At 37.8% G+C, this 25,152-nt stretch overlaps 1 protein-coding gene across 7 annotated transcripts in view; it reads left to right on the top strand.

Moving 5' to 3' along the window:
• The window catches only part of PRKDC (protein kinase, DNA-activated, catalytic subunit), a 249,288-nt gene that overhangs the window by 66,245 nt on the left and 157,891 nt on the right, over positions 1-25,152 (top strand). For all 7 annotated transcript variants that reach the window (XR_006607272.1, XM_045081811.1, XM_045081746.1 and 4 more), the window contains 9 exons: positions 1,936-2,030; positions 3,505-3,604; positions 4,722-4,855; positions 8,249-8,503; positions 19,752-19,975; positions 20,713-20,924; positions 21,324-21,456; positions 21,912-22,070; positions 22,894-23,097. Coding sequence is in view for 6 of the 7 variants with exons in the window: in XM_045081811.1 (XP_044937746.1) it covers positions 1,936-2,030; positions 3,505-3,604; positions 4,722-4,855; positions 8,249-8,503; positions 19,752-19,975; positions 20,713-20,924; positions 21,324-21,456; positions 21,912-22,070; positions 22,894-23,097 (1,516 nt within the window). In the remaining variant the exon portion in view is untranslated. The remainder of the gene's footprint in view (positions 1-1,935; positions 2,031-3,504; positions 3,605-4,721; positions 4,856-8,248; positions 8,504-19,751; positions 19,976-20,712; positions 20,925-21,323; positions 21,457-21,911; positions 22,071-22,893; positions 23,098-25,152) is intronic.

Genomic DNA, 25,152 nt, shown 5'->3' with positions numbered 1-25,152 from the left:
TGTCTTTTTTGTTTCCCTTTGTATGTTTATACCTTAAGTGACATACTTTGGATTTTGGAAAGCAGTAAATGTCAGTGTTTTCATGGTTAGGTGGAGTTTCCTGAGAGGATACTGAGACTGGTATCAGCTTCCATGAAAGCTTACAGGAGCCCATTCCAAAGAATTAGAGTGACAAGGTTCATGTTAATTTGGGGAAACAGAGGACTCCAGAATGGTGTGAAATAGACCACACTGACATCTGGGAGAAATATTGTCTAAGAGTGTGGACTGCCCGTTAACTTCTGAATCTCAGTTCCCATTGGTCCACCTCCATGTGTCAGGAGCATGTCAAAGCAAAATTCTCTTGTGGTATAAATGAGCACTGTCAGCTGATCCAGGTTGAACATGGACAGGAGAAGAACTTTAAGTACCTGATCATAGTAGGCCAGGTTAAGAGAGGAATTTGGGACATCTTCTGTATAAGTTGAAAAATCCATACTGTGGTGTTTTGGCAGAGACCACTGTTAACAAGCCTCTTTCTTGGGTGCTTACTCAACCTGTCATGTCTGGGTCTCCTTGCCTCTCCTCTTGGTTGTCCCCTGTACTTCTTCCCTGTGTTTGATAATTTGTTTCCTTTTCGTCTCGTGTCTTCCTTTTTGGATACTGTTGATTTATTGGATCAACAATAAATCTTTTGGGATTTTGGGAAAAGGGGCAGGAGAGATCAATTTTTTGAGATCTTGCATGTTAAATAATATAAAACAAGATTTGTTGTTTCCTTTCTGCATGCTAACGAACTGTTTTGTACACCTTGGAAGAACAGTTCTAGGGCATCATTTTGTTATGTCATTTCTCTACTTAACCTTCTTTAGTTGGTGTTAATAACGTAAGCTAAAAACCGTTATACTCAGCCTGGCCTTTCAAGACCCCTTTCCCCAACTTTTGCAGTCTCATCACAAACTGCTCTTCTAAATGAACCTTTTCTTCTAGCTTTGCCAGTTTGCTCTCTGTCTCCTGTGTTTTTTTTTAATCTTGCCTCCATGTCTTTGTCTCTACCACACATTTATCAGTAATGTCCTTTATTTTTAGTGTCAGATCATGTGACACTAGGGGAGAGGTGGAGCTTGTGGAACTCTGACAGGCCCTGCCCCTCCTAGGATTCAAACTTAAAAAAAGAAACTAGGACCGTGTTTAATTAATGAATTAATTGATTGATTAGGACAAACTAATTCTTGTTCTATGTGCTCTCCGTCCTGAGCACGTCACTCCAGTTCTGTTTGTTCCAGGAATGCGCTCCTTCCCAGTGGGGCATGCAGTGACCCAGCACTTCATCACACAAGTAGAACTTCCAAATTGTACTTTTCTGTGATCTCCTCTGAGACTTAGTGCCTCGTCCTGTCATTTTATACTTAATCATTTAGTGTCCAGTGTTACTAAAGAGCAGATTTTTGAGGGAAAGGTCTGCCCTCTGCCCTTCACCCATCCATGGTCCACAGACACTGTTAATTGAATTATTTACTTTCATTTGCCTGAGGTGCTTGTAAAAGGCTTCATGTTTACTATTGATGACTTTTGGATAACGTGAGAGCACTTGAAATTCTTTTATTTTGAAAGAATGTGGATGTGGTATGAGACCTTCTTTTCTATTAATTTTAATGAGGTGTGTAGAAGTGTGATTAGAACAGTGGTTCTGAGGTTATGTGCTGTGAGTAGTTCTACAGATGGAAGGGTCCTTGTGTGCAGAGAAAAAGCCAGTGTTGCCTCTTTTATTTTATGTAGTTTTTGGTCTGCTCTTGAGGAAATTTTCTTCTTCACAGAAGTATTTTAGGTTGTTTTATGTTTCAAAACATTTGAGCCATTTTTTTAAAAACAAATTTATGTATTCTTTGATAACATTACTTTTTTCCCTTATCACTCCTGCTTTCTAGGTGAGGTTCAGTATTCTTTATTTTACAGGGAAGAAGAGTCTCTGGTAGAACAGTTTGTGTTTGAAGCTTTGGTTACATATCTGGAAAGTCTGGCCTTAGCACATGCAGATGAGAAATCTTTAGGTAGGTCTTATCTGAGCTATTTGTTTGCACACCAATTCTGTTTGTCTGACAAATCTCTAAGAGCTTTTCTACTCAGAGGTTAAGCCTCAAATAGGTCTCTCATAAAGTAGCGTTTTTTCTCCCATCTCCCATTTAGCGTGGTAAGTGTGAAGGGGAGATATTCCCCACTGGTGCCTCTTTAATGCCCACCTCCTCTGAAGGCCCACAGATTTTCCAGGGTGTGCCCTTGGTGGCCACTGAGCTTGACCCCTGGCTTGTCAGAGATCCTGTCCAGGACAGGTGGGACATTTTTATTGTGCAGCTCCAATGAAACCAGCCAGTTTCATCGATGATGTGAAATGTGAGAATGTACAATTGTACCATGTAAAGAAAGCTGGGTGCAGTAACCACTGAGATGTGCCAATGTCTCACTGATGCGAGCTTGAAACGTGGAAAATAGATCTCATTACAAGATTGTGATAAAGCTGTTTCGACCATAATTAAGAAATAATACAAAATAATAAGTCAGAAATAGACTTAAAGTAGCCAAGAGAGTAATAAATTGTTGTCTTTACAGTTACATTCTGTCCAGCAGGTATTATGAACATCCTGGAATTTCTGGGCTGAAAGTCTTCTTAGACATCTTACCCAGAGAATATAAGTGACTGATCTAGGTCACATAGTTATGCGTAGCAGAACTGTTTTCACTTATCTAGAATCTATTTTGTTTATTTTTTCAAAAGACAAGTTGAGCTTTATTATCCTTCATGGTAGCCTACAATGGGTAAAAATGCTTAAAATTTAGCTCTTGTCATCAAAGAGTTTAAAATTGCTTTATCTTGACAGCTTATATAGATGAATTTTTTCAACAAGTGAAACTTAACTCCTAAAAGTCACTGCCACATATTCAAAGCATAGAAAGAGCTTATTCTTGGTTACAGAACTCAAGTTCTCTAAGGCTCCTTTCCTAAATAACCCGGGATGTCTGTGGATGGTTTTACTAATTTACTTTGGTTCTTCTACAATAGCTGTATTATAAGCTATAATATGGCTTAACTTACATAAGAAGAAGGGGAGGTCAGGGAACTTATGCCCCTTTACTATAGCCTTAAATTAAGATAAATAGGATGGGCCTGGTCTGTGAGTTTCGTGATGCCTGTAGAATCTCTTCCACCTCAAATCCCTTATGTGAGGCTGTACTTTGGCTAGCTGGGGGCTGGTGGAGCAGTTTCTCATTAGGTGCAGTATTGCTGTGAGTGTGTTTGTGCATGTGCACTCTACTATCCTGCAATCTTAAATGTAGGTTTTGTTTTTGTTTTGGGACAATGTACATTATTTATAAAATTTGTATTCTGAGAGATGAAACAATATTAACTCTATTGTAAAATTACCTTTTTAGTTAAAAAACTAGGTCAATAAACTTATAATGCCATTTTATTAATAGTAATCAGCTATATGTCTCCTTTTGGAAATATATTTTTATACTTGAGAACAGGTACGCTTCAACAATGTTGTGATGCCATTGATCACCTAAGGCGTATCATTGAAAAGAAGCATGTATCTTTAAACAAAGTAAAAAAGCGACGTAGGCCACGGTAGGTGATATTGCTTGCTTTTTTTTCCTTCCCCAACAAAACTAATTCTCAGTAGTAAAAGAGAATTTGAAAGGAATGTGTGGCAGCATAAAAAATTAATTTTCTAAACAAGGAAAGCATGGAAATAGGGCTTTTCTAGGACACAAAAAAACTTTGTATTTGAAAATGCTTAGTTTAAGGTATAAATTTATAACAGACATTTATTTTATCTGCACTAATTTTGAATATGAATTTGATGTGGAATTATTTGACTAGAGAATGCATGAACTATTATGGAGTAAATTTGAAATATAAAAACTGAAATATTGAAATAGTAGCATTTTGACAGTCATGGGATTACAGAATTATGAAATGAAGCTACCCAAAGCCAAGGCTGGCTTACTAACCAGTGGTTTCCAGTCTTCACTGTTAATTCCATTCTAGCAAGGTCTCATTCTCCAAAAGGATGGGGTGTGCCATGCATCAACCCTTCCAGATCTGTGCAGGATGTCTGGGGAATCTGGTTGCTGCTACTACTCTGCAGAAGCATTGGCACATATAAATTGGATATTAATATAATATTTTTTCTGGTTTTTTTTTTTCCAAATTGCTTCCTTCAGATCCTGTTGTTAACTTTTGACCTCTCTAGATCACTAGTTCTCAAACTGAAACATGCATCTGAATTACCTGGAGGTCTTGTTAAAACACAGGTTCCTGGTTTCTGCCCCCAGAATCTTCCTAGTAGGTCTGGGGTGGGGCCAAGAATTTGCACTTTTTGCCAAGTTTACAGATAATATTGATGGAGCTGGATCAGGGACCACAGTTTGAGAAACATTGCTTTAGATTTCAAATCCCCCTCTGTTTTATGGTACATTGAAAAGGAAACATGAAAATATTGGTACTGTTGATTTAAGAAATGTTTTTTAACTTTTCCCTCAAGATAAAAAAAAAAATGAAGGTAAGCAGCATTTAGGACCTACTAGTGATGATAATATACTAAAAGTAAATTGAATGCCTTTTGATGAAGTTTCTACATGTATTAGTTTGACAAATTTGAATTTATGGTTTCTAGATTCTTGGGTCAGCCAAATGCTAAATGTTGGGCATTTATTAAATACAGTATGTTATCTCTATTTAGAGGATTTCCACCTGCAGCATCATTGTGTTTACTGGATGTGGTCCAATGGCTGTTAGCCCACTGTGGGAGGCCCCAAACAGAATGTCGACATAAATCTATAGAACTCTTTTATAAATTTGTTCCTTTATTGCCAGGTATTGTGATCTTTATGTCCTATAAATTATGGGTTTTGCTTTTACTAGTAGTAAAAGAGATGTGTATTTATTTAAAGTGTAACTTTATTGAGATGAATGTAACAAATAATATGTTCCTAATAAAAAAATAAGATGTTCAATAATCATTATAGATCAGTTGTATGACAAAGGATAAACTATGGGGTGTACATTTCTCGAAGATTTATAGAAGGCAAGAATAAAATTCTATTTTGATGTCAAACAATACAGAGGAAGCAAATTTAGGATTTTTCAGTTTTTTTTTTTTTTGTTTTACTACCTTTTTGCTTTTTTATCTCATTTAAAGGAAATGAAGAAGGGTTGGATAACCAGTGCAGTTGTTAACATGATATTCAGTAAATAGTTAGTAAAATAATGCAGTTGTTTTATTTCACCATGTGATTAATAAGAAATCGCTAAACTGCTAAATCTGAATAATTTCAGATTTTTGTGATATTAAGGGAAATCAATGAACCTATGCTCTTTAGTAACTATTGCACTAAGCAATTACACTATTCTTATTCTTATTCATTACACTATTCTTATAGACTTGAAATAATTACTGAAAATTTTAGTATAGGAATAAATGTTCTATATTCTCCACTAAGTCCAGACCAAGATTTGGTAGTGTAGGTGTGGGGAAACTTGCCTCAGGACAGACTGAGGCCCTGTCTTCCCCCTGTGGAATGCACGTTGCAAGAGTCCGGAACCAAGATGGTGCTATGGTGTCTGGATAAGAAAGGTTATGGTACACTACAGAACATGAGGAAGAGCCATTTCTTTTTAGAAAATAGGGTGGAGTACCACTTTGGGGCTTTTTTCTCATAGAAGAAGAGGTAATAATTATTTGGTATAGTTCTAAAACTTAGAAGATTCTATATTGTGTTATGTTATGGAATGTGTTATGATGTTATATGCTATAGATTTATATAGCATATATTGCAATTGTATTAGAAATATTTATCTATATTTGTCTACTATGATTTTATATATATATTGGTATTGTATATTTGGATTTTTAATGTAGAGTATTATGTAAAAAACACCACTAGTATTTTATATTTGCTTATTGCTTTTAGTTAATAAAGTTAGTCTTACACGTTGTCATTCTTACAACATGCTTATAAAGTCCATGAAGGTTGGATAGGGTGGAAGCATGCGGCATGTTTTCCTTATTGTTAAATGAAACTGGCCCAGATATTATATGGGTGGAACTACTAGTTGGCAGACGTTACCTCCCTCCCAGTTGGATCTCTGACTCTCCTGCAGCACATGCAATTTCTAGTGATGTCAGGTTGACTGACCCAGACATTTCTATTGTTCTTCTCAGTTGCCTACAGTAGAGACCTCGAATATTTTCAATGAGATAAGTAGAGCTCTGCTTCTCAGAATTTCTGTTACACAAAGGATGCCAAGTAGTAGGTGCACCTAGCCCTGCTGCCAAAATATACTTTGTATAAAAGGAATGAACATTTCTTCACTATGCTCCTCTCTGCCCTCCAATGTTGCATCCACCTTTCTCTCTGCTATCTTTTCCGCCAGTGGTTTCTTTTTTTTTTTTCCTAGGATTTTTATTTTAATTCCAGTTAGTTAACATAGAGTGTCATATTAGTTTCAGGTATCCAATATAGTAATGCAATACTTCTGTATATTATCTTTTGGTCATCATGTCAAGTACACTCCTAATCCCCACCACCAGTTTAACTGATCCTTCCAACCCCACTCCTGTCTGGTAACCATCAGTTTGTTCTTCATAGTTAAGAGTCTGTTCCTTAGTTTGCCTCTTTTTGCCCCCATATGTTTGTTTGTTTTGTTGTTTAAGATTTTATTTATTTGAGAGAGAGCATAAGCAGGGTAGAGGTAGAGGGAGAAGCAGACCCCACTGAGCAGGGAGCCCAACGGACTCAATCCTAGGACCCAAGGATCTTGATCTGAGCTAAAGGCAAACATTTAAACGGATGGAGCTACCTAGGCTCCTCTGTTTTTTTGTTTGTTTCTTAAATTCCACCTATAAGTGAAATTATATGGTGTTTGTCTTTTTCTGACTTACTTGCCTAGCATAATACTCTCTAGCTCTATCTATGTAATTGTAAATGGCAAGATTTCACTCTTTTTTATGTCTGAGTAATATTTATACCATATCTTCCTTATCCACCCATCAGTTGATGGACACGTGAGCTGCTTCTATGTCTTGGTTGTAAACAGTGCTGCCCTCAGTGGTTTGTGTTTGTGTGTTATTTATTTTTTCTTTAAGAAGGGGTGGGAGCGGTGGAGGAAGAGAGAATTTTCAATAGGTTTTACACCCAGTGTGGAACCCAACACAGGGAGTCTTTCGATCCCACAACCCTGAGATGACCTGTGCCAAAATCAAGAGTCAGACATTTATCCTACTGAGCCACAAAGGGGCCCACCCACGGTGGTTTTTAAGGGACAATGTTATGTGTCTCTTTAGATCAGAAGTCCTGTGTCCTGTATGCACACTGTTGTTGGGGGTGCTAGGCAACACCCAGATCAGTGGACCATAATGACAGGTACAGACATTTCCCTAGGACATGTGTCAAGGGCTTCGGACTGCTGAGACTCATGTTGGACAGAAAGCCATGGTGACAGCAGCCATCGTTCAGAGGAGGAGAGTGAGAAGGAGGCAGGGATTTGGGACAGTTCCCTGCAATCCAGATGTGATTTCCCAGGTCTGTTTCTTGGTCCCCATGTTCCCTTTTATCATCTTCTTTCTCTACACCTGTCTCTCTGTCCTTTTTTCTCTTCTAGGACTCAGCTAACATTCACGATAGAACTTAAATAATATTTTTATTCTTTATTTTCTTTTTCAATATTTAGTGAAAATAATGGATGTTTAATAGTGCTCTCTAAAGCAAACTGGAAAAGATGATATTAAATCTTTCACTTATATAGTGCTGATAGGTGTATTTTAACACAGTAGGAAAACTATTTCTTCTTTTTACTACATCAGAAATACATTAGTGTTTTGCATTCTTCTCTAACTGCTTTAGAATCAGGATGATTTGACTTTTTGAGAGTCCCTGAGTTCAGAGCATACAAAATACAATTCAGTGTTTCTCCTTTAGAAAATGATTAATACCTAAGGGAAAAATATCTTTTAAAAAGCAGATTATCCCTTATTCAGAAATGGTGCTGCTCTGGTAGGTACTTTATATGGGACTCTTATGGAAACTATATGTGACATACTGTGATATTACCAGTCTTGTTCTGGTCTGATTATGTTTGTTAACATATCAGACTTTTAATTCTTGTTTTTTTTTTTTTTACTATTGGGGGATGCTATTTCTAAGACTAGATTAATTTTAATTATGTGAAAGTTATTTATATGTGTTTTAATCTTGTTTCTTTTTTAAGGCAACACATCCCCTTCTTTATGGCTGAAGGATATTCTCAAGAACAAAGATACTTCCTTTCTCATAAACATATTTGAGGGGGGAGGAGGAGATTGTGATCGGCTGTCAGGCATTCTTGCTCAGCCTACTCTCTTCCATCTGCAAGGGCCGTTCAGCCTGAGAGCTGTGTTGCAGTGGATGGACATGCTTCTGGCGGCTTTGGAATGCTACAACACATTCATTGAAGAGAAAACCCTTGAGGCATCTGAGGTCCTAGGTAGGTAAAACCTACACATTACTGTGGTCCAGTTCCACCTGGAGTCATTCTGGGCAGTCATTTGCCCAGTCATTCTGGGCAAAAGAGCAGTGTTTGACTAGACTGGCACCACTGTCTCAGAATCACAGAAACAAAGGTGATAGCAAGGAGAATTAATTTAGTCCTTGCATTCTTGAAGCTCATAGTGAGGGCAGGGTTCTGGTATATATGACAGCACTGAGGCCACAGAAACCAGCCGAAAGTCTATACTTTTGTACCCTGTTTACAGGTTCTTTTTTTTTTTTTTAAGATTTTATTTATTTATCAGAGAGAGAGGAGGGGAGAGAGCGAGCACAGGCAGACAGAATGGCAGGCAGAGGCAGAGGGAGAAGCAGTGTTTACAGGTTCTTGATGACCCTTTTATCAAATAACCTTTTGAGGTTTTCATTTGCATATAACACATTAAAAGAGTTCTTCCTGAGTGCCTGGCTGGCCCAGTTTGATAGAGCATGCAACTCTTTTTTTTTTTTTTTAGAGAGAGAGTGTGCAAGCAGCGTGGGGAAGGGTAGAAAAACAGAGAGGAAAGGAGAGAGAGAGAAAGGCAGAGAGGCAGAGGGAGAGAAAGAATCTTAAGTAGGCTCCACACTCAATGTGGAGCTGGATGCAGGGCTTGATCTCATGACCCTGAGATCATGACCTGAGCCAAATGAAATCAAGGGTCAGAGCTTAACCAACTGTCACCCAGGCATCCGGAGCATATAATTCTTGATCTCAGGGTTGTAATTTCAAACCCCACATTGGGCACAGAGATTACTTTAAAAAAAAAAAAAAAAAAAATCTTAAAAAAAAAGTTTTTGGGGCAGTTAGGTGGTGCAGTAAGTTAACAGCTGACTCTTGGTCTTATCTTGGGTCTGATCTTAGGGTTATGAGATTGAGCCCCATGTTGGGTTCCATGCTCCATGCTGCATCTGCTTCACATTCTCTGCCCCTCCTGCTCATGCTCTCTCTCTCTCTCCCTCTCTCAAATAAACAAATAGATCCTTTAAAAAAAGTTTATGAAATAAATGAATTCTTCCTGACATGAGGATCTGTTCTGTGATTTTAGTCCATGGTTTTTGAGTAGTATGTCTCTATTTTTCTGTTCCTTAATGTTTTTACTGTAGTATGATGACAGTGTTGCTTATAGAGGATAGAATGCAGGGTGGGGTATTTTGTGTGCTCCTTAATCCATGCTTAGAAGAAGGAGATGGCAGACTTCATCCTTCTAGTGACTTAAATGGGACCTCGGAAGTTGGATATGACTCCTGGAAAGTGTGTCTCTCCTAGAAGAGTATCTGGAGCAGACCATAGCTGAGAGACAAGTTGCTCTAGGCTTCCGAGGTTGTCTAAGCAGGCTGTTTTAGTCTTCAAGGGTTTCACCTAAATCCTGTCTCATGGGCTGGATATTCAACTTCCCTGTTAGATATGTTCTATCATTTAGATGGTTTTCAATGTAGTCAGAGAATCCATTCTGGTGGCTGACTAAAGAAACTACCAGTCTCTAATTCTATCAGAGTGAAGTCTGTATTTCAGGAATTTGGGAGAAAGAACCAGGCTATCTTGTTGTCCTTCTAGCTTGAAGAAGTTGGAGCCAGACATAGTGGGGAGTGTATAATGTATGTGCGTACACACATTCTGGGGTTCAGGAAAACAGATTTTATGCTTTCAAGATCTGACTCTCTGGCATGGGATTCTGCATGATTCTAGTTTGGGATTTTAAAGGATAGGTCAGATAAGTTCTGAAACTTAACAGCAGAGTGCTGTTCGTTCACTTGCAAACCGTACCTTAAATTTGTCGTTTTATGAGATCTCATATATCATTTTTGAAAATTTCAACAAGAAAAAAGCATAGGAAATATGTAAAACCGTCTCCCCTAATTGCATTACCTAGTGAAAAACACTAAGTGTAGCATATACTTTTCTTAACTTTTTCTGTGCATGTAATATTTTAATTTTTATTTTATAATAGTGCAGTTATTGCATGCTTTACTGTAATTTGCTTTTTAAAAAGAAACTTAACTTTTAAACAGAAACTTAACATATTGGATGTCTTTTTATGTCAGTAAATGTACCTTAAGCTAATTTAAATGGTCACATATTACTAAATTAAGCAAAGATGTCACAATTAAGCAGTCTTCAACCTTTTCATTAACCTTGTGAGGAGTGGGGGACATTAAAAACAATGTACTTTCTATTCCTCATTGCTCTCAGTTATAATTTCTGGTATATCATAAATGTGGGCATTTTAACATAAAACTGTTAGCATTACTTTAAAAATGTATGAAGGGGAGAGTCAAGGTGGTGGAGAATTAGCAGGCTGAAACGACATCAGGTAGCAGGAGATCAGCAGATAGCTTATCAAACCATTGTGAACACCTACAAATCCAACAGGAGATCAAAGAGAAGAAGAGTAGCAATTCTAGAAACAGAAAATCGACCACTTTCTGAAAGGTAGGGCCTGTGGAGAAGTGAATCCAAAGTGACAGGAAGATAGACTGCGGTGGGGAAGGGCCAGCTCCCGGCAAGCAGCAGAGCAACGGAGCACAGAATCAGAACTTTTAAAAGTCTGCACCACTGAGGGACATCGCTTCAGAGACTATTCCGGGGTGAAACCCACCCGGGGACAGCGTGGTCTCAGTCCTGCAGGGTCACAGAAGGATTGGAGGTATCTGAGTGTTGCAGAGCTCACAGGTATTAAAGGAGGGAAGCTAGCTACAAAGATAGAGCCGAGAAGTGAGCTCTCAACTCGGGGTTACCTTAAATTGTGATCTGTGGCAGAGGCCACTGCTCTGTGAGATCGGGAGACACCCCTGGAAGAGCGCAGGGATCTGTGGGGTTTGGAGACTCAGGTGGGGCTGTGTGCCAGAGACAGAGACACTTGGTCACAGGCTGGATGAGCTTGTAGCGCAGCTGGAGGCCAGGGAGACAGGAGTGATGGAAGGCTTTACTCTGAGGGCGCACTGAGGTAGGGCCCCAAGCTCTCAGCTCCTCTGGGCTGGAGACCAGGAGGCCGCCATTTTCATTCCCATCCTCCGGAACTCTACAGAAAGCGCTCAGGGAACAAAAGCTCCCGAAAGCCAACCAGAGTGGATTACGTAGCCTGGCCCCTAGTAAGGGCGGTACAATTCTGCCTCAGGCAAAGGCACTTGAGAATCACTACTAGTCCTTCCCCAAGAGGATCCACAAGAAATCCAGCCACAACCAAGTTCACTTACCAAGGAGAATAGCGGTATTCCAGAGGAGGAGAAAGCAAAGCATGGAAATCATGGCTTTCGCCCCATGATTCTTTAGTCTTGCAAAGTTAATTAATTTTTTGTAATTTTATTTTTTTCTTCTATTTTTTTAACTTTTACCCTCTCAACATTTTTTAACTAGTTTATCTTAACAATACCTTCAGAAAAATCTTTTTTAAAGCTTTGTTATACTCATATTTTATCCTTCATTGTATCTAACTTTTTTTTTTTTTTGAGATTTTATTTATTTATTTGACAGAGATCACAGAGAGCCAGGCAGAGAGAGAGGAGGAAGCGGGCTCCCTGCTATGCAGAGAGCCCAAGGCGGGGCTTGATCCCAGAACCCTGGGATCACAACCTGAGCTGCAGGCAGAGGCTTTAACCCACTGAGCCACACAGGCGCCCCAGTATCTAACTTTATTTTTTGTATACATATAGTGTTTTTTCTTCTAAAAAAATTTGGGATACAACTTCTTCTAATAGAACAATAGCACAGGGCTTTGTTCTAATCTCCAGCCTGAGCAAATTCTCTCCACTTTCTTTTTGTTTATTCTCCCAACCAACTTATCAACACCTTTTTTATTTTTATTTTTTTTAAAGATTTTATTTATTTATTTGACAGACAGAGATCACAAGTAGGTAGAGAGGCAGGCAGAGAGAGAGAGAGGAAGAAGTAGGCTCCCTGCTGAGCAGAGAGCCCGATGTGGGACTCGATCCCAGGACCCTGAGATCATGACCTGAGCTGAAGGCAGAGGCTTAACCCACTGAGCCACCCAGGCGCCCTATCAACACCTTTTTTAGAAATTTTTTTCTTAATTTTTATCTTTGTAGTCATATTCCATCCCTTCGTCGTGTTTACTCTTATATATGTTTTTCATTCTTTGAATTCTGGAGAGGTTGTTTCTTATAAGAGACCAAAATACTCCCAAAATTAAGTGGGTGGACCTGTTCTATTCACCAGTTGAATACATATATTTTTTTCTTTTTTATATTTTTTCTTTATTTTTTTTTAATTTTTAAATATTTTTTCTGAACTTCTTTTTACCCCTTTTCTTTCCCCGATGATTTGGGGTCTCTTCTGATTTGGTTAAAGTACATTTTACTGGGGTCTTTGGCACCCTTTTAGTATTTTATTCGCTCCTTCATATATTCTTATCAGGATAAAATGATAAAGCAGAAAAACTCACCACACACAAAAAAGATCAAGAGGCACTACTGAAGACCAGGGACCTAATCAGTACGGATATTGGTAATATAGATATATAGATAAAGATCTGTAGTTCAGAATGATAATTCTCAAGGTGCTAGCGGGACTCGAAAAAGGCATGGAAGATAGTAGAGAAATGCTGTCTGGAGAAATAAAAGAACTAAAATCTAACCAAGTTGAAATCAAAAAAGCTATTAATGAAGTACAATAAAAAAATGGAGGCTCTTACTGCTAGGATAAATGAGGCAGAAGAAAGAATTAGCGATATAGAAGACCAAGTGACAGAGAATAAAGAAGCTGAGCAAAAGAGAGACAAACAACTACTGGACCACAAGGGGAGAATTTGAGAGATAAGTGATACCATAAGATGAAACAACATTAGAATAATTGGGATTCCAGAAGAAGAAGAAAGAGAGAGAGGAGCAGAAGGTATATTGGAGAGAATTTCCCCAATATGGCAAAGGGAACAAGCATCAAAATCCAGGAGGCACAGAGAACCCCCTCAAAATCAATAATAGGTCCACACCCAATCATCTAATAGTAAAACTTACAAGTCTTAGTGACAAAGAGAAAATCCTAAAAGCAGCCTGGGACAAGAAGTCTGTAACATACAATGGTAAAAATATTAGATTGGCAACAGACCTATCTACAGAGCCTGGCAGGCCAGAAAGAACTGGCATGATATATTCAGCGTACTAAATGAGAAAAACATGCAGCCAAGAATACTATATCCAGCTAGGCTATCATTGAAAATAGAAGGAGAGATAAAAAGCTTCCAGGACAAACAAAAACTAAGAGAATTTGTAAACACCAAACCAGCTCTACAGGAACCATTGAAAGGGGTCCTCTAAGCAAAGAGAGACCCTAAAAGTAGTAGATCAGAAAGGAACAGAGTCAATATATAGTAACAGTCACCTTACAGGCAATACAATGGCACTTAATTCATATCTCTCAATAGTTACCCTGAATGTAAATGGGCTAAGTGCCCCAATCAAAAGACAGAGGGTATCAGAATGGATAAAAAACCAAAACCCATCAATATGCTGTCTACAAGAAACTCATTTTAGACCCAAAGACACCTCCAGATTCAAAGTGAGAGGGTGGAAAACAATTTACCATGCTAATAGACGTCAAAAGAAAGCCGGGGTTGTAGTCCTTATATCACGTCAATTAGATTTTAAGCCAAAGACTATAATAAGAGATGAGGTGGACACTGTATCATGCTCAAAGGGTCAGTCCAACAAGAAGATCTAACAATTGTAGATATCTATGCCCCTAACATGGAAGCAGCCAGCTACATAAACCACTTAGTAACAAAATCAAAGAAACATATCAATAACAATACAATAATAGTAGGGGACTTTAACACTCCCCTCGCTAAAATGGACAGATCATTCAAGCAAAAGATCAGCAAGGAAATAAAGGCCTTAAATGATACACTGGACCAGATGGACATCACAGATATATTCAGAACATTCCATCCCAAAGCAACAGAATACACATTCTTCTCTAGTGCACATGGAACATTCTCCGGAATAGATCATATTCTGGGTCCTAAATCAGGTCTCAACCAGTATCAAAAGATTGGGATCATTCTCTGCATATTTTCAGACCACAGTGCTCTGAAGCTAGAACTCAATCACAAGAGGAAATTTGGAAAAAATCCAAATACATGGAGACTAAACAGCATCCTTCTAAAGAATGAATGGGTTAACCAGAAAATTAAAACGAATTGAAAAAATCATATAAAAACAATTGAAAATGAAAACATAACAGATCAAAATCTGTGGGACACAGCAAAGGCAGTCCTAAGAGGAAAATATGTAGCAGTATAAGCCTTTCTCAAGAAACAAGAAAGGTCTCAAATACACAGCCCAACACTACACTTAATGGAGCAGGAGAAAGAACAACAAAGAAAGCCTAAACCCTGCAGGAGAAGAGAAATAATAAAGATCAGAGCAGAAATCAATGAAATAGAAACAAACAAACAAAAAAACCCCAATAGAACAAATCAACGAAACTAGGAGCTGGTTCTTTGAAAGAATTAATAAGATTGATAAACCCCTGGCCACACTTATCAAAAAGAGAAAGGACCCAAATAAATAAAATCATGAAAGAACACGGAGAGATCACAACCAACACCAAAGAAATACAAATAATTATAAGAACATATTATGAGCAACTATATGCCAGCAAATTTGACAATCTGGAAGAAATAGATGCATTCCTAGAGAACTATAAACTACCACAACTGAACCAGGAAGAAATAGAACACCGGAACAGACCCATAACCAGTAAGGAAATTAAAGCTGTCATCAAAAATCTCCCCCAAAACAAGAGCCCAGGGCCAGGCAGCTTCCCAGGGGAATTCTACCAAACATTTAAAGAAGAATTAATTCCTATTCTACTGAAACTATTCCAAAAAATAGAAATGGAAGGAAAACTTCCAAACTCATTTCATGAGGCAAGCATTACCTTGATCCCAAAACCAGACAAGGATCCCAACAAAAAAGAGAATTACAGACCTATATTCTCAATAAACATAATGCAAACATTCTCACCAAAATACTAGCCAATAGGATTCAACAGTACATTTAAAGGATTATTCACCATGGCCACATGGGATTTATTCCAGGTTCAACATCCGCAAATCAATTCATGTAATACAATACATTAATAAAAGAAAGAACAAGAACCATATGATACTCACAGTAGATGCTGAAAAAGCATTTGACAAAGTACAGCATTCTTTCCCAATCAAGACTCTTCAAAGTGTAGGGATAGAGGGCAAATACCTAAATATCATCAAAGCCGTCAATGAAAAACCCACAGCAAATATCATTCTCAATGGAGAAAAACTGAGAGCTTTTCTGCTAAGGTCAGGAACACGGCAGGGATGTCCATTATCACCACTGCTATTCAACACAGTACTAGAAGTCCTAGCCTCAGCAATCAGACAATAAAAAGAAATTAAAGACATCCAAATTGTCAGAGAAGTCAAACTCTCACTCTTTGCAGATGATATGATACTATATGTGGAAAACCCAAAAGACTCCAGTACAAATCTGCTAGAACTTGTACAGGAATTCAGAAAAGTCTCAGGACATAAAATCAGTGCACAGAAATCAGTGGCATTTCTTTACACCAACAACAAGACAGAAGAAAGAGAAATTAAGGAGTCAATCCCATTTACAGTTGCACCCCAAACCATAATATACCTAGGAATAAACCTAACGAAAGAGGCAAAGAATCTATACTCAGAAAATTTAAAGTACTTATGAAAATTTAAAATTGAGGAAGACACAAAGAAATGGAAAAATGTCCCATGCTCATGGATTGAATGAGCAAACATTGTGAAAATGTCTAGGCTACCTAAAGCAATCTACACATTTAATGCAATCCCTATCAAAATCCCATCTGTTTTTTTCAAAGATATGGAACAAATCGTCCTAAAATTTGTGTGGAACCAGGAAAGACCTCGAATAGCCAGAGGAATGTTGAAAAAGAAAGCCAAAGTTGATGGCGTCACAATTCCAGACTTCAAGCTCTATTACAAAGCTGTCATCATCAAGACAGTATGGCAATTGCACAAAAATGGACACATAGATCAATGGAAAAGAACAGAAAGCCCAGAAAAAGACCCTCAACTCTATGGTCAACTAATCTTCGACAAAGCAGGAAAGAATGTCCGATGGAAAAAAGACAGTCTCTTCAACAAATGGTGTTGGGAAAATTGGACAGCCACATGCAGAAGAATGAAACTGGACCATTTCCTGACACCACGCATGAAAACAGACTCAAAATGGATGAAGGACCTCAATGTGAGAAAGGAATCCATCCAAATCCTTGAGGAGAACACAGGCAGCAACTTCTTTGACCTCAACCACAGCCACTTCCTCTTAGGAACATTGCCAAAGGCAAGGGAAGCAAGGGCAAAAATGAACTATTGGGACTTCATCAAGATCAAAAGCTTTTGCACAGCAAAGGAAACAGTAAACGAAACCAAAAGACAACTGATAGAATGGGAGAAGATATTTGCAAACGACATATCAGATAAAGGGCTAGTATCCAAGATCTATAAAGGACTTACCAAACTCAACACCCAAAGAACAAATAATCCAATCAGAAATGGGCAGAAGACATGAAAAAACATTTCTGCAAAGAAGACATCCGGATGGCCAACAGACACATGAAAACGTGCTCCACATCGCTCGGCATCAGGGAAATACAAATCAAAAACACAATGAGAGACTACCTCACACCAGGCAGAATGGCTAAAATGAACAAGTTAGGAAACAATAGATGCTGGCAAGGGTGTGGAGAAAGGGGAACCCCCCTACATGTTGGTGGGAATGCAAGCTGGTGCAGCCACTCAGGAAAACAGCATGGAGGTTCCTCAAATGAAAATAGAGCTACGCTACAACCCAGTAGTTGCACTACTGGGTATTTACCCTAAAGATATAAATGTAGTGATCCGAAGGGGCATGTGCATCCGAATGTTTATAGCAGCAATGTCTACAATAGCCAAACTATGGAAAGAACCTAGATGTCCACCAACAGATGAATGGATAAAGAAGAAGTGGTGTGTGTGTGTGTGTGTGTGTGTGTGTGTGTGTGTGTATACACACACACTATGGAATACTATGCAGCCATCAAAAGAAATGAAATCTTGCCATTTGTGACGATGTGGGTCGAACTAGAGGGTATTATGCTTAGTGAAATTAGTCAATCAGAAAGACAACTATCAAATGATCTCCCTGATATAAGGAAGTAGAGATGCAATGTGGGGGGCTTGGGAGGTAGGAAAAGAATAAATGAAACAAGATGGGATCGGGAGAGAGACAAACCATAAGACTCTTAATCTCACAAAACAAAGGTAGGGTTCCTGGGGGTGGGGGGTGGAGGGAGAGAGTGGTGGGGTCTTGGACATCGGGTAGGGTATGTGATATGGTGAGAGAAGTAAAGTGTGTAACCCTGGCGATTCACAGACCTGTACTCCTGGGGCTAATATAATAATACATTATATGTTAATTTAAAATATATTTATATTTAATGGAGCCTAAATACTGTAGAGGTTTGTTTTTTGTATTTTTTTTTTAAATTTTGTTTTGTTTTGTTTTTTACTGTAGAGGTTTTTTATTTAACATCATCAGGTTTAACAGTTTCTTTAACAGTTTCTGGAAATTTTGCAAGTTCCTGAATTATTCTCACCATTCCATACCCCTGACATTTTCTTATCCTAAGTATTTTGTTTTTATGCTTATCTTTTTACTCATAATTCTATGTCTTTGTAACAAAATGGTCTATATGTCACAGGTTTCTTCTGTGTTGTATTATTATTGCATTTGTTATTAGGGCACTTTATGTTTGTTACCACTATAAGATAAACATAATAAAAATTTTGTTGAATAATTATTACACATAAAATTTAAAATTATAGGGTTAGAATTCTATTTTTGTTTTGTATAGATGTTACTAAAAAATAACTTGTTCACATAAACAAGTGTCATATTTGAATAATGCTAAAATGCTCCTTGTTTTTCCACATTTAGCATATCTGTAATTGGAATGTGTCTTATAGCCTCTGCTCTGCTGAATTCAAGGGTATTTGGTGTTTGAAAATGAAATTCTTAATATTTTTTTTATCATTTCTTTGACTATATAGTGATCTGTCATCAACATTATTTTTAATGATATGTCAAGTTGGCATTTTGATGAACTTAAATTTTATGGAAACAGAATTAGAAACCCTCAGATTTATAAAAGAATTTCTTTTGGGGGGCGCCTGTGTGGCTCAGTGCATTGAGTCTCTTGCCTTTGGCTCGGGTCGTGGTCTCAGGGTCCTGGGATCGAGCCCCACATCTGGCTCTTTGCTCAGTGGGGAGCCTGCTTCCCCCTCTCTCGCCTGCCTCTCTGCCTGCTTGTGATTTCTCTCTCTCAGTCAAATAAATTAATAAAATATGTATTTTTAAAAAAAGAATTTCTTTTTGTTTTTGAAAAAAAGATTTTTTTAAAAGATTTTTATTTATTTGAGGGAGAGAGCATGAGCTGGAGGAGGAGCAGAGGGAGAGGGAGAAGCAGATTCCTTGCTGTGCAGGGAGCCTGTTGTAGGGCTTGATCCCAGGACTCTGAGAACATGACCTAAGCTGAAGGCAGACGTTTAACCGACTGAACTACCAAGCACCTCTATAAAAGCATTTCTTAGTCATTACCTTTACTCTTTCAACATGTATACCACTTCCTAAGATTGTCCCTTTGTTTGGGAGGTCTTTACCCTCTGGTACACAACTGCGGTAAGACTGAGGAAAGAAGTTTGCTTTGTCTCTCTTTCATAAGCAAGACAGGTAATCATGAGAGAAGTAGGGATGGGGGCACGGGAGAACCAGCACCTTCATGTTTTTAGACATGTGAGTTTTATGAAAAAGTCCTTTTGGGAGTTAATGCAGTTGTTTCCATAAAAAGACCACTGCCAAAATTTTTCTTTGGCCTCTTTGAAGGACATTTCTGTTGTTTCTGTTTCTTCATTATTAAAAAAAATGCTAAAGTGAACATCCATATAAACAACATCTTTGTAATTCTGCCATTATTTCATTCAGATAAAATTTCAGTGCTGGATCAAAGTATATGAGCTTTTTTAACATTTGATAGAAATTGGTATGCATACTTTTTAAACCTTTTCTGTTTGAATTTTTACTAAAAGTATATTATGCCTATACTGAAGGAATTTTACATTTATCATAGTGGAGTTAGAAGGAAGCATATGTTAATAATTCAGTATAATTTTTTTTAGGTACTGAAACACAGTCTTCACTTTGGAAAGCAATGGCTTTCTTTTTAGAAAACATTGCTATGCATGATATTACGGCAGCAGAAAAGTGCTTTGGCACTGGGACAACAGGTCACAGACCTAGCCCACAAGAGGAGGAAAGATATAATTATAGCAAATGCACAATTGTGGTACGGATTATGGAATTTACCACAGTGCTGCTCAGCACCTCCCCAGAAGGCTGGAAGGTAGGTCACTCCTGGTGCTCTGTTAGTTTGGAATCAGTATTTGGCACTGGAAAAATATTTTCCAACACCTATTAAAAGTGGTTTTGGCTTTCTTAGAAATTTCCATTGCTGTAGGAGTTCTCTGTTCTTGAAAGTAATAAAATTTTTCATATATTTTCAAATTCTTATTGTGTGAATTAAATGCAAAATAGTTTTTCTAAATGTTTTATTGTATATCACATTTTATGATACAATTGATCAAACATTTGCCTTAGGAAACATGCATTACTTGTAAATGTATCTGTCAGGCTTATTATATAAACAAAGTCTAGTCAGTCTTTCCATTTAATACATACTAAGTATCTACTGTGTGCCAGGCCCTATCTGCAGATACAACATCTCTCTAAACCAGGGGCCACAAAACCATGGTCCACAGGCCAAATCCCACCTGCTGCCTGCTTTTGTAAAGTTTTCATTGGAACTCATCCAACCCCATTTGTCCATGTATTGTCTGTGGCTGCTTTCACATTATAATGGCAATTAGTTTAGCAGTTGCAGCAGAGACCATAGGACCCAAAAAGCCTAAAATATTTATTTTCTAACCCTTTACAGAGGAAGTTTCCAACCCCAGCCCTAGCCAGGCAAAAATTCCCGGCTTCATGGACCTTACACTACTGAAAATCTAAGTGCTGACTAATAGATGTTCGTTTGTTCTTTCTTTCTTTCTTTTTTTTTTTTCTCCAAATCATCTTTTACAGCTCCTTGAGAAGGATTTATGTAATAACAAAAACTTTATGAAACTATTGGTGAAAACCCTATGTGAGCCCTCGAGCATAGGTTTCAATATTGGTGATGTCCTAGTTATGAATCATCTTCCCGATGTTTGTGTGAAGCTAATAAAAGCACTAAAGAAGTCCCCATACAAAGACACCCTGGAGATGCACCTTAAGGAAAAAATAACAGCACGGAGGTGGGCATTCAGATCATGCTTGGGATCAGTATTGTGTTGGGATTTAAGATTATAACATACTCTGGCAGTTGTATGTGTTTCTGCTATAGCCTCATTTCCTAAAGGATCTCATCATTTGTTTGAAAATCCTCTATTTAACACATGCTTTCCCTGTACCTGAAGGTAAGCAAGCCTCAGATGTGGCTTAGCCCCATGTTTATTTCCATGGCTGGATAAGTTCATGGGCCCCATGTTCATTGTTAACCCATGTTTGCTTTCCAAGGTCATTTAATGAATTTAAGTGTCAATTAGTCAATGAACACATTTATAACAGAACATGCATAATTTTTCATTGTATCCTGCTAGTTTAGTGAGATCAACACTCATCTTGTTTATTTTTGTTTTTTTTTCCCATGGCAGCATTGAGGAGCTCTGTGCTGTTGACCTATATGGCCCTGATGCTTATGTGGACAGGGCCAAGCTGGTGTCTGTTGTGTCAGCTTGTAAACAACTTCACAGAGCTGGTTTTTTGCATGTTGTATTACCATCTCAGGTAACCACAGCCAATTTGTTTTTCACTTTTCCCTTAGCTTTATTAAGCTAATTAGTCTATATATATACATATATATGTATATATGTATATGTTTTAAACATCCTGTATGTATGAAATGTGCTGAAATGGGTATTAAAGAATTACTTGTGCTAGACATGTGTTAACTTAGAATATAAATATAAAAATTTATAAATATAAAATGAAGGACATTTATATTTCCAACAGTCTTTTGAAGAACTTTAGGGATGAACTGGTATTGTGCCTCTGTGGCTAAGCAATATAAATGAAAAAATATAGCATAGAAAGCAAAGTTGAGTGAACATTTTCCTGACAATTAGAATGTAATCAGTGTTAATGAACATGGATTTTTTTTTTTTTTAATTCATGAAAGGTAAAATTTTGTGTTTCTATAAAATATCTTACTGCTGGATGTTTCATTGTTCACTTTATTTTAGTCCGCAGATCAGCATCATTCTGTTGGCACAAAACTTCTTTCCCTGGTTTATAAAAGCATTGCACCTGGAGATGAGCGAGAGTATTTTCCTTCACTAGACCCCAGTTGTAAGCGATTAGCCAATGGACTTCTGGAGTTGGCCTTTGCTTTTGGAGGACTGGTAGGAGCAGCAGCTACATGCTATGCTATTCTAATGATGTAAATATATAGCTCACTTGCAGTGTGCTTCTAAAAATAAGAATTTAGCTGGAAGTCTAAATTTAGTAATTTGGGTAAGTCCTTGATCTGACTTCCTTTCTAAAAGATTTGCTTTAATAAAAGAAATAGGACAGTATTCTTAAGTTGGGGTTTTGTCTAGCGTACTTTGTTTCCAAAAAGACTTTATAAGGCAGAGAACATTTTGCAAATATAAAGTTAAACTGTGTTGACACAGTGGCTTCCTCTTCCCATGTCTTTTGTGATCCTCAGAAGGCTGATTTGGGAGCACTCCTGGAGGATAATTTCAGAGGCACCGCAAAAAGATACCTTCATGGATTATTGACTGTCCAGAGCTGGCCTCAAATAGTCTCTGCTATAGCTGAGATCTGTTAGCCAGTCCTTTGTGTTCATTCCTTCCACCTGTCTTCTGCTGCAGCAGAAAGCTCTTCTTTGCACATTTGTTCACTTAATGTAAACAAATTACATATTTAAATGGCTTAAAAATGCCCTTACTACCTTCTCCCCTCAAAGCAACTATAATAAGATTTTCTGGAAATTTGGGAGAAACATGAGTCAAGAAAGATTTCTTTCCTAAAATGACACCTAGAAAATGCAAGTTCATTGAAATGTATACAATTCAAACCTGAACCCAGGCCTTCAAGTACCAGGTTCTCTTAGACATTACTGTGTGATTTTTCACTTCCAAAGTTAGCAGCTTCCCAGTAATCTTTCTATAACAGGTAAAATATGTACATATGTCATTGTACCTTTCCTTGCTTTTTTAGTGTGAACACCTTGTGAATCTTCTCCTGGACACAGCAATGTTATCTATGCCAGCCTCAGGAGTGTCCCAGAGAAACATGGTCAGCTTTTCTCATGGAGAGTATTTTTATAGCTTGTTCTCAGAGGCAATCAACACTGAATTATTGAAAAATCTAGATTTTGTTGTATTGGAGCTCATGAAATCATCTGTGGATAATCCCAAAATGGTAATGAAATTTTTATTTTTTATTTTTACTTTTTTTACTTAAAGTAAGAACTACGATCAAACTCCATTCATTGGGCCAGAGATCCTTGTATTAGCAAAAGACTTGCCCCCCATCTAGCACACTATCTACGCTTGTGAGTTCATTGTGAAATTTTTACTTAAGTGAAGTATATTTTCTTATATAATGACTATAAAAAGATTGCCATATTCTTCAGAAATGTCTGAACAAAACAATCTCTTTTCCCGGAAGGTTTAATGCTCTTGCCAATGTTTCAAAACAAAATCAAAGGAAAGAAAACCCAACTTTTAATGAATGTTTAATAATGTTATTAACATTGAAACATGGATTATTTTTTTTTAATCTCTCACTCCCCCAGAATCTCTAGGCCAAATATTAGAAGGCACAGGTATGTGGTATAAATTTCTGTGAAGAAGTGGTGTTGGGGCTCAGAAACTTGTCGTGAGGCCTGAGCCCACCTTTGTTTTGCACCAGCCGCCAGCTGGTTTTGTGCACTCCGTGTGCTTTCTGTAGTCGTGGTCCTTTCACAGGTTAGTACAGAGAGTCATTATTTCCTGCGTGCTATAGCCCACTTTGCCCCCTCACATTGAACCTTGGAGTATTTAATTTATAGTTGAGTTTGGTTTGCTAAACTGATAAAATTTTGGAATTTAACTGAATCTGTAGACAGGAGCTGGGAACTATTAGGAATGACCATTTTAAGGGAGAATGTATAATTTCTTTCTGCGTTAAGCTTTTATTCCAAACAGTGCTTGTTGTAGGGGAGTATCTTGTGGCAGGTTGTACTAGGAATTTGTATTTAAAGTTAGAAATGAACTTTTAGTAGATCCATGACACCAAGGGAATAGGACAGTATGATTTCTGAAGCTGTTCAGACTTCTGATTAAGGTAATGGATAAAAGTCATACATATTTACCTCTGCTTTCTCCTTAGTTCCCTCTAAAGTGACAGAAATGGGTCTTTTTGTTTTGTTTTTAAAATACAATGTCAAAACGACGCATTAAAGGAGGAAAGACAAGAGTGAAAATAAGATGGACAGCATTTTGAAAGCTAGAAACCAAAAAGAGAAGTTGTAACAGACTTCAGAGTCCAAGAAAACTGCAGTGTAACATAGTGGTGGGGTGATGGGCAACTGATTTGTGCTGCAGAACCCAGCCTTTCTGGGATTTGGTGATGGAGTCCTGGGCCTCTAGAATACTGGGCGCAGGATGCAAAGCAGAGGCTGAAAAGGGGAGGACTGTGTGAATGTTAGATGTCCCCTGCCAGGTCTCCTGGCCTTGCCTTGTCGTCGAGGGACTGTTCCTACTGCACTTTAGGACACTGTGGGCAGCCAAGTGTCTGGAAGGGATAAGTATCTCTGCACTGGGGCACTCTAGGCAGAGTTAAGTGTAGGATACATTTTTTTTTTTAATTGAAAGACCTGTAGTCAATATTAAACTCATGTTCTGTATATAACACCAGTATTTCTTTGAGCAATGACATAAAGTTTGAAATACTTTATATCAGATAAAAAAATCTTAGTATTCCACAAATGGGAAATGTTTTGTACTTTGAGCTCTCGAGTTTAATATCAGTTCTCCCACTCTTCTGACCTTAGTCTCTCACTAGTGTTTTTGAGCAGCAAAGATGTTTCTTGTGTGAGCTGTATTTTTTTATTTTGCACATTTTTCTGTTGGGGTGAAACTTCTTACTAATTTTTAAGAGTTTTTTTATATTAAGGATAGTAGACATTTGTCATGTATGCAGAAAGTACTTTATCCTATTGGCTATTTGTTTTTCAGTCTCACTTGGAGTATTTATTCAATACATAAGTATTTATTATAATTAAATTTATTAATCTTCTTTTCTATCATTCCTCTCGTTCATGTTGTACTTAGAATGGCCTTCTCCACGCCAGTATTATCTTTAAAATCTGCCCATCTTTTCTTCTGTTACTTTTTTTCTTTTTTTAAGATTTTATTTATTTATTTGAGAGGGAGACAGTGAGAGAGAGCATGAGCGAGGAGAAGGTCAGAGAGAGAAGCAGATTCCCCATGG

The sequence above is a fragment of the Mustela putorius genome, unplaced genomic scaffold (genome assembly GCF_011764305.1).
Source record: "Mustela putorius furo isolate JIRA1106 unplaced genomic scaffold, ASM1176430v1.1 tig00000056_pilon_pilon_pilon, whole genome shotgun sequence".
NCBI lineage: Eukaryota > Metazoa > Chordata > Mammalia > Carnivora > Mustelidae > Mustela > Mustela putorius.
Note: the sequence above shows the minus strand (reverse complement) of the source record. Positions and strands in the feature narration are given on the sequence as shown.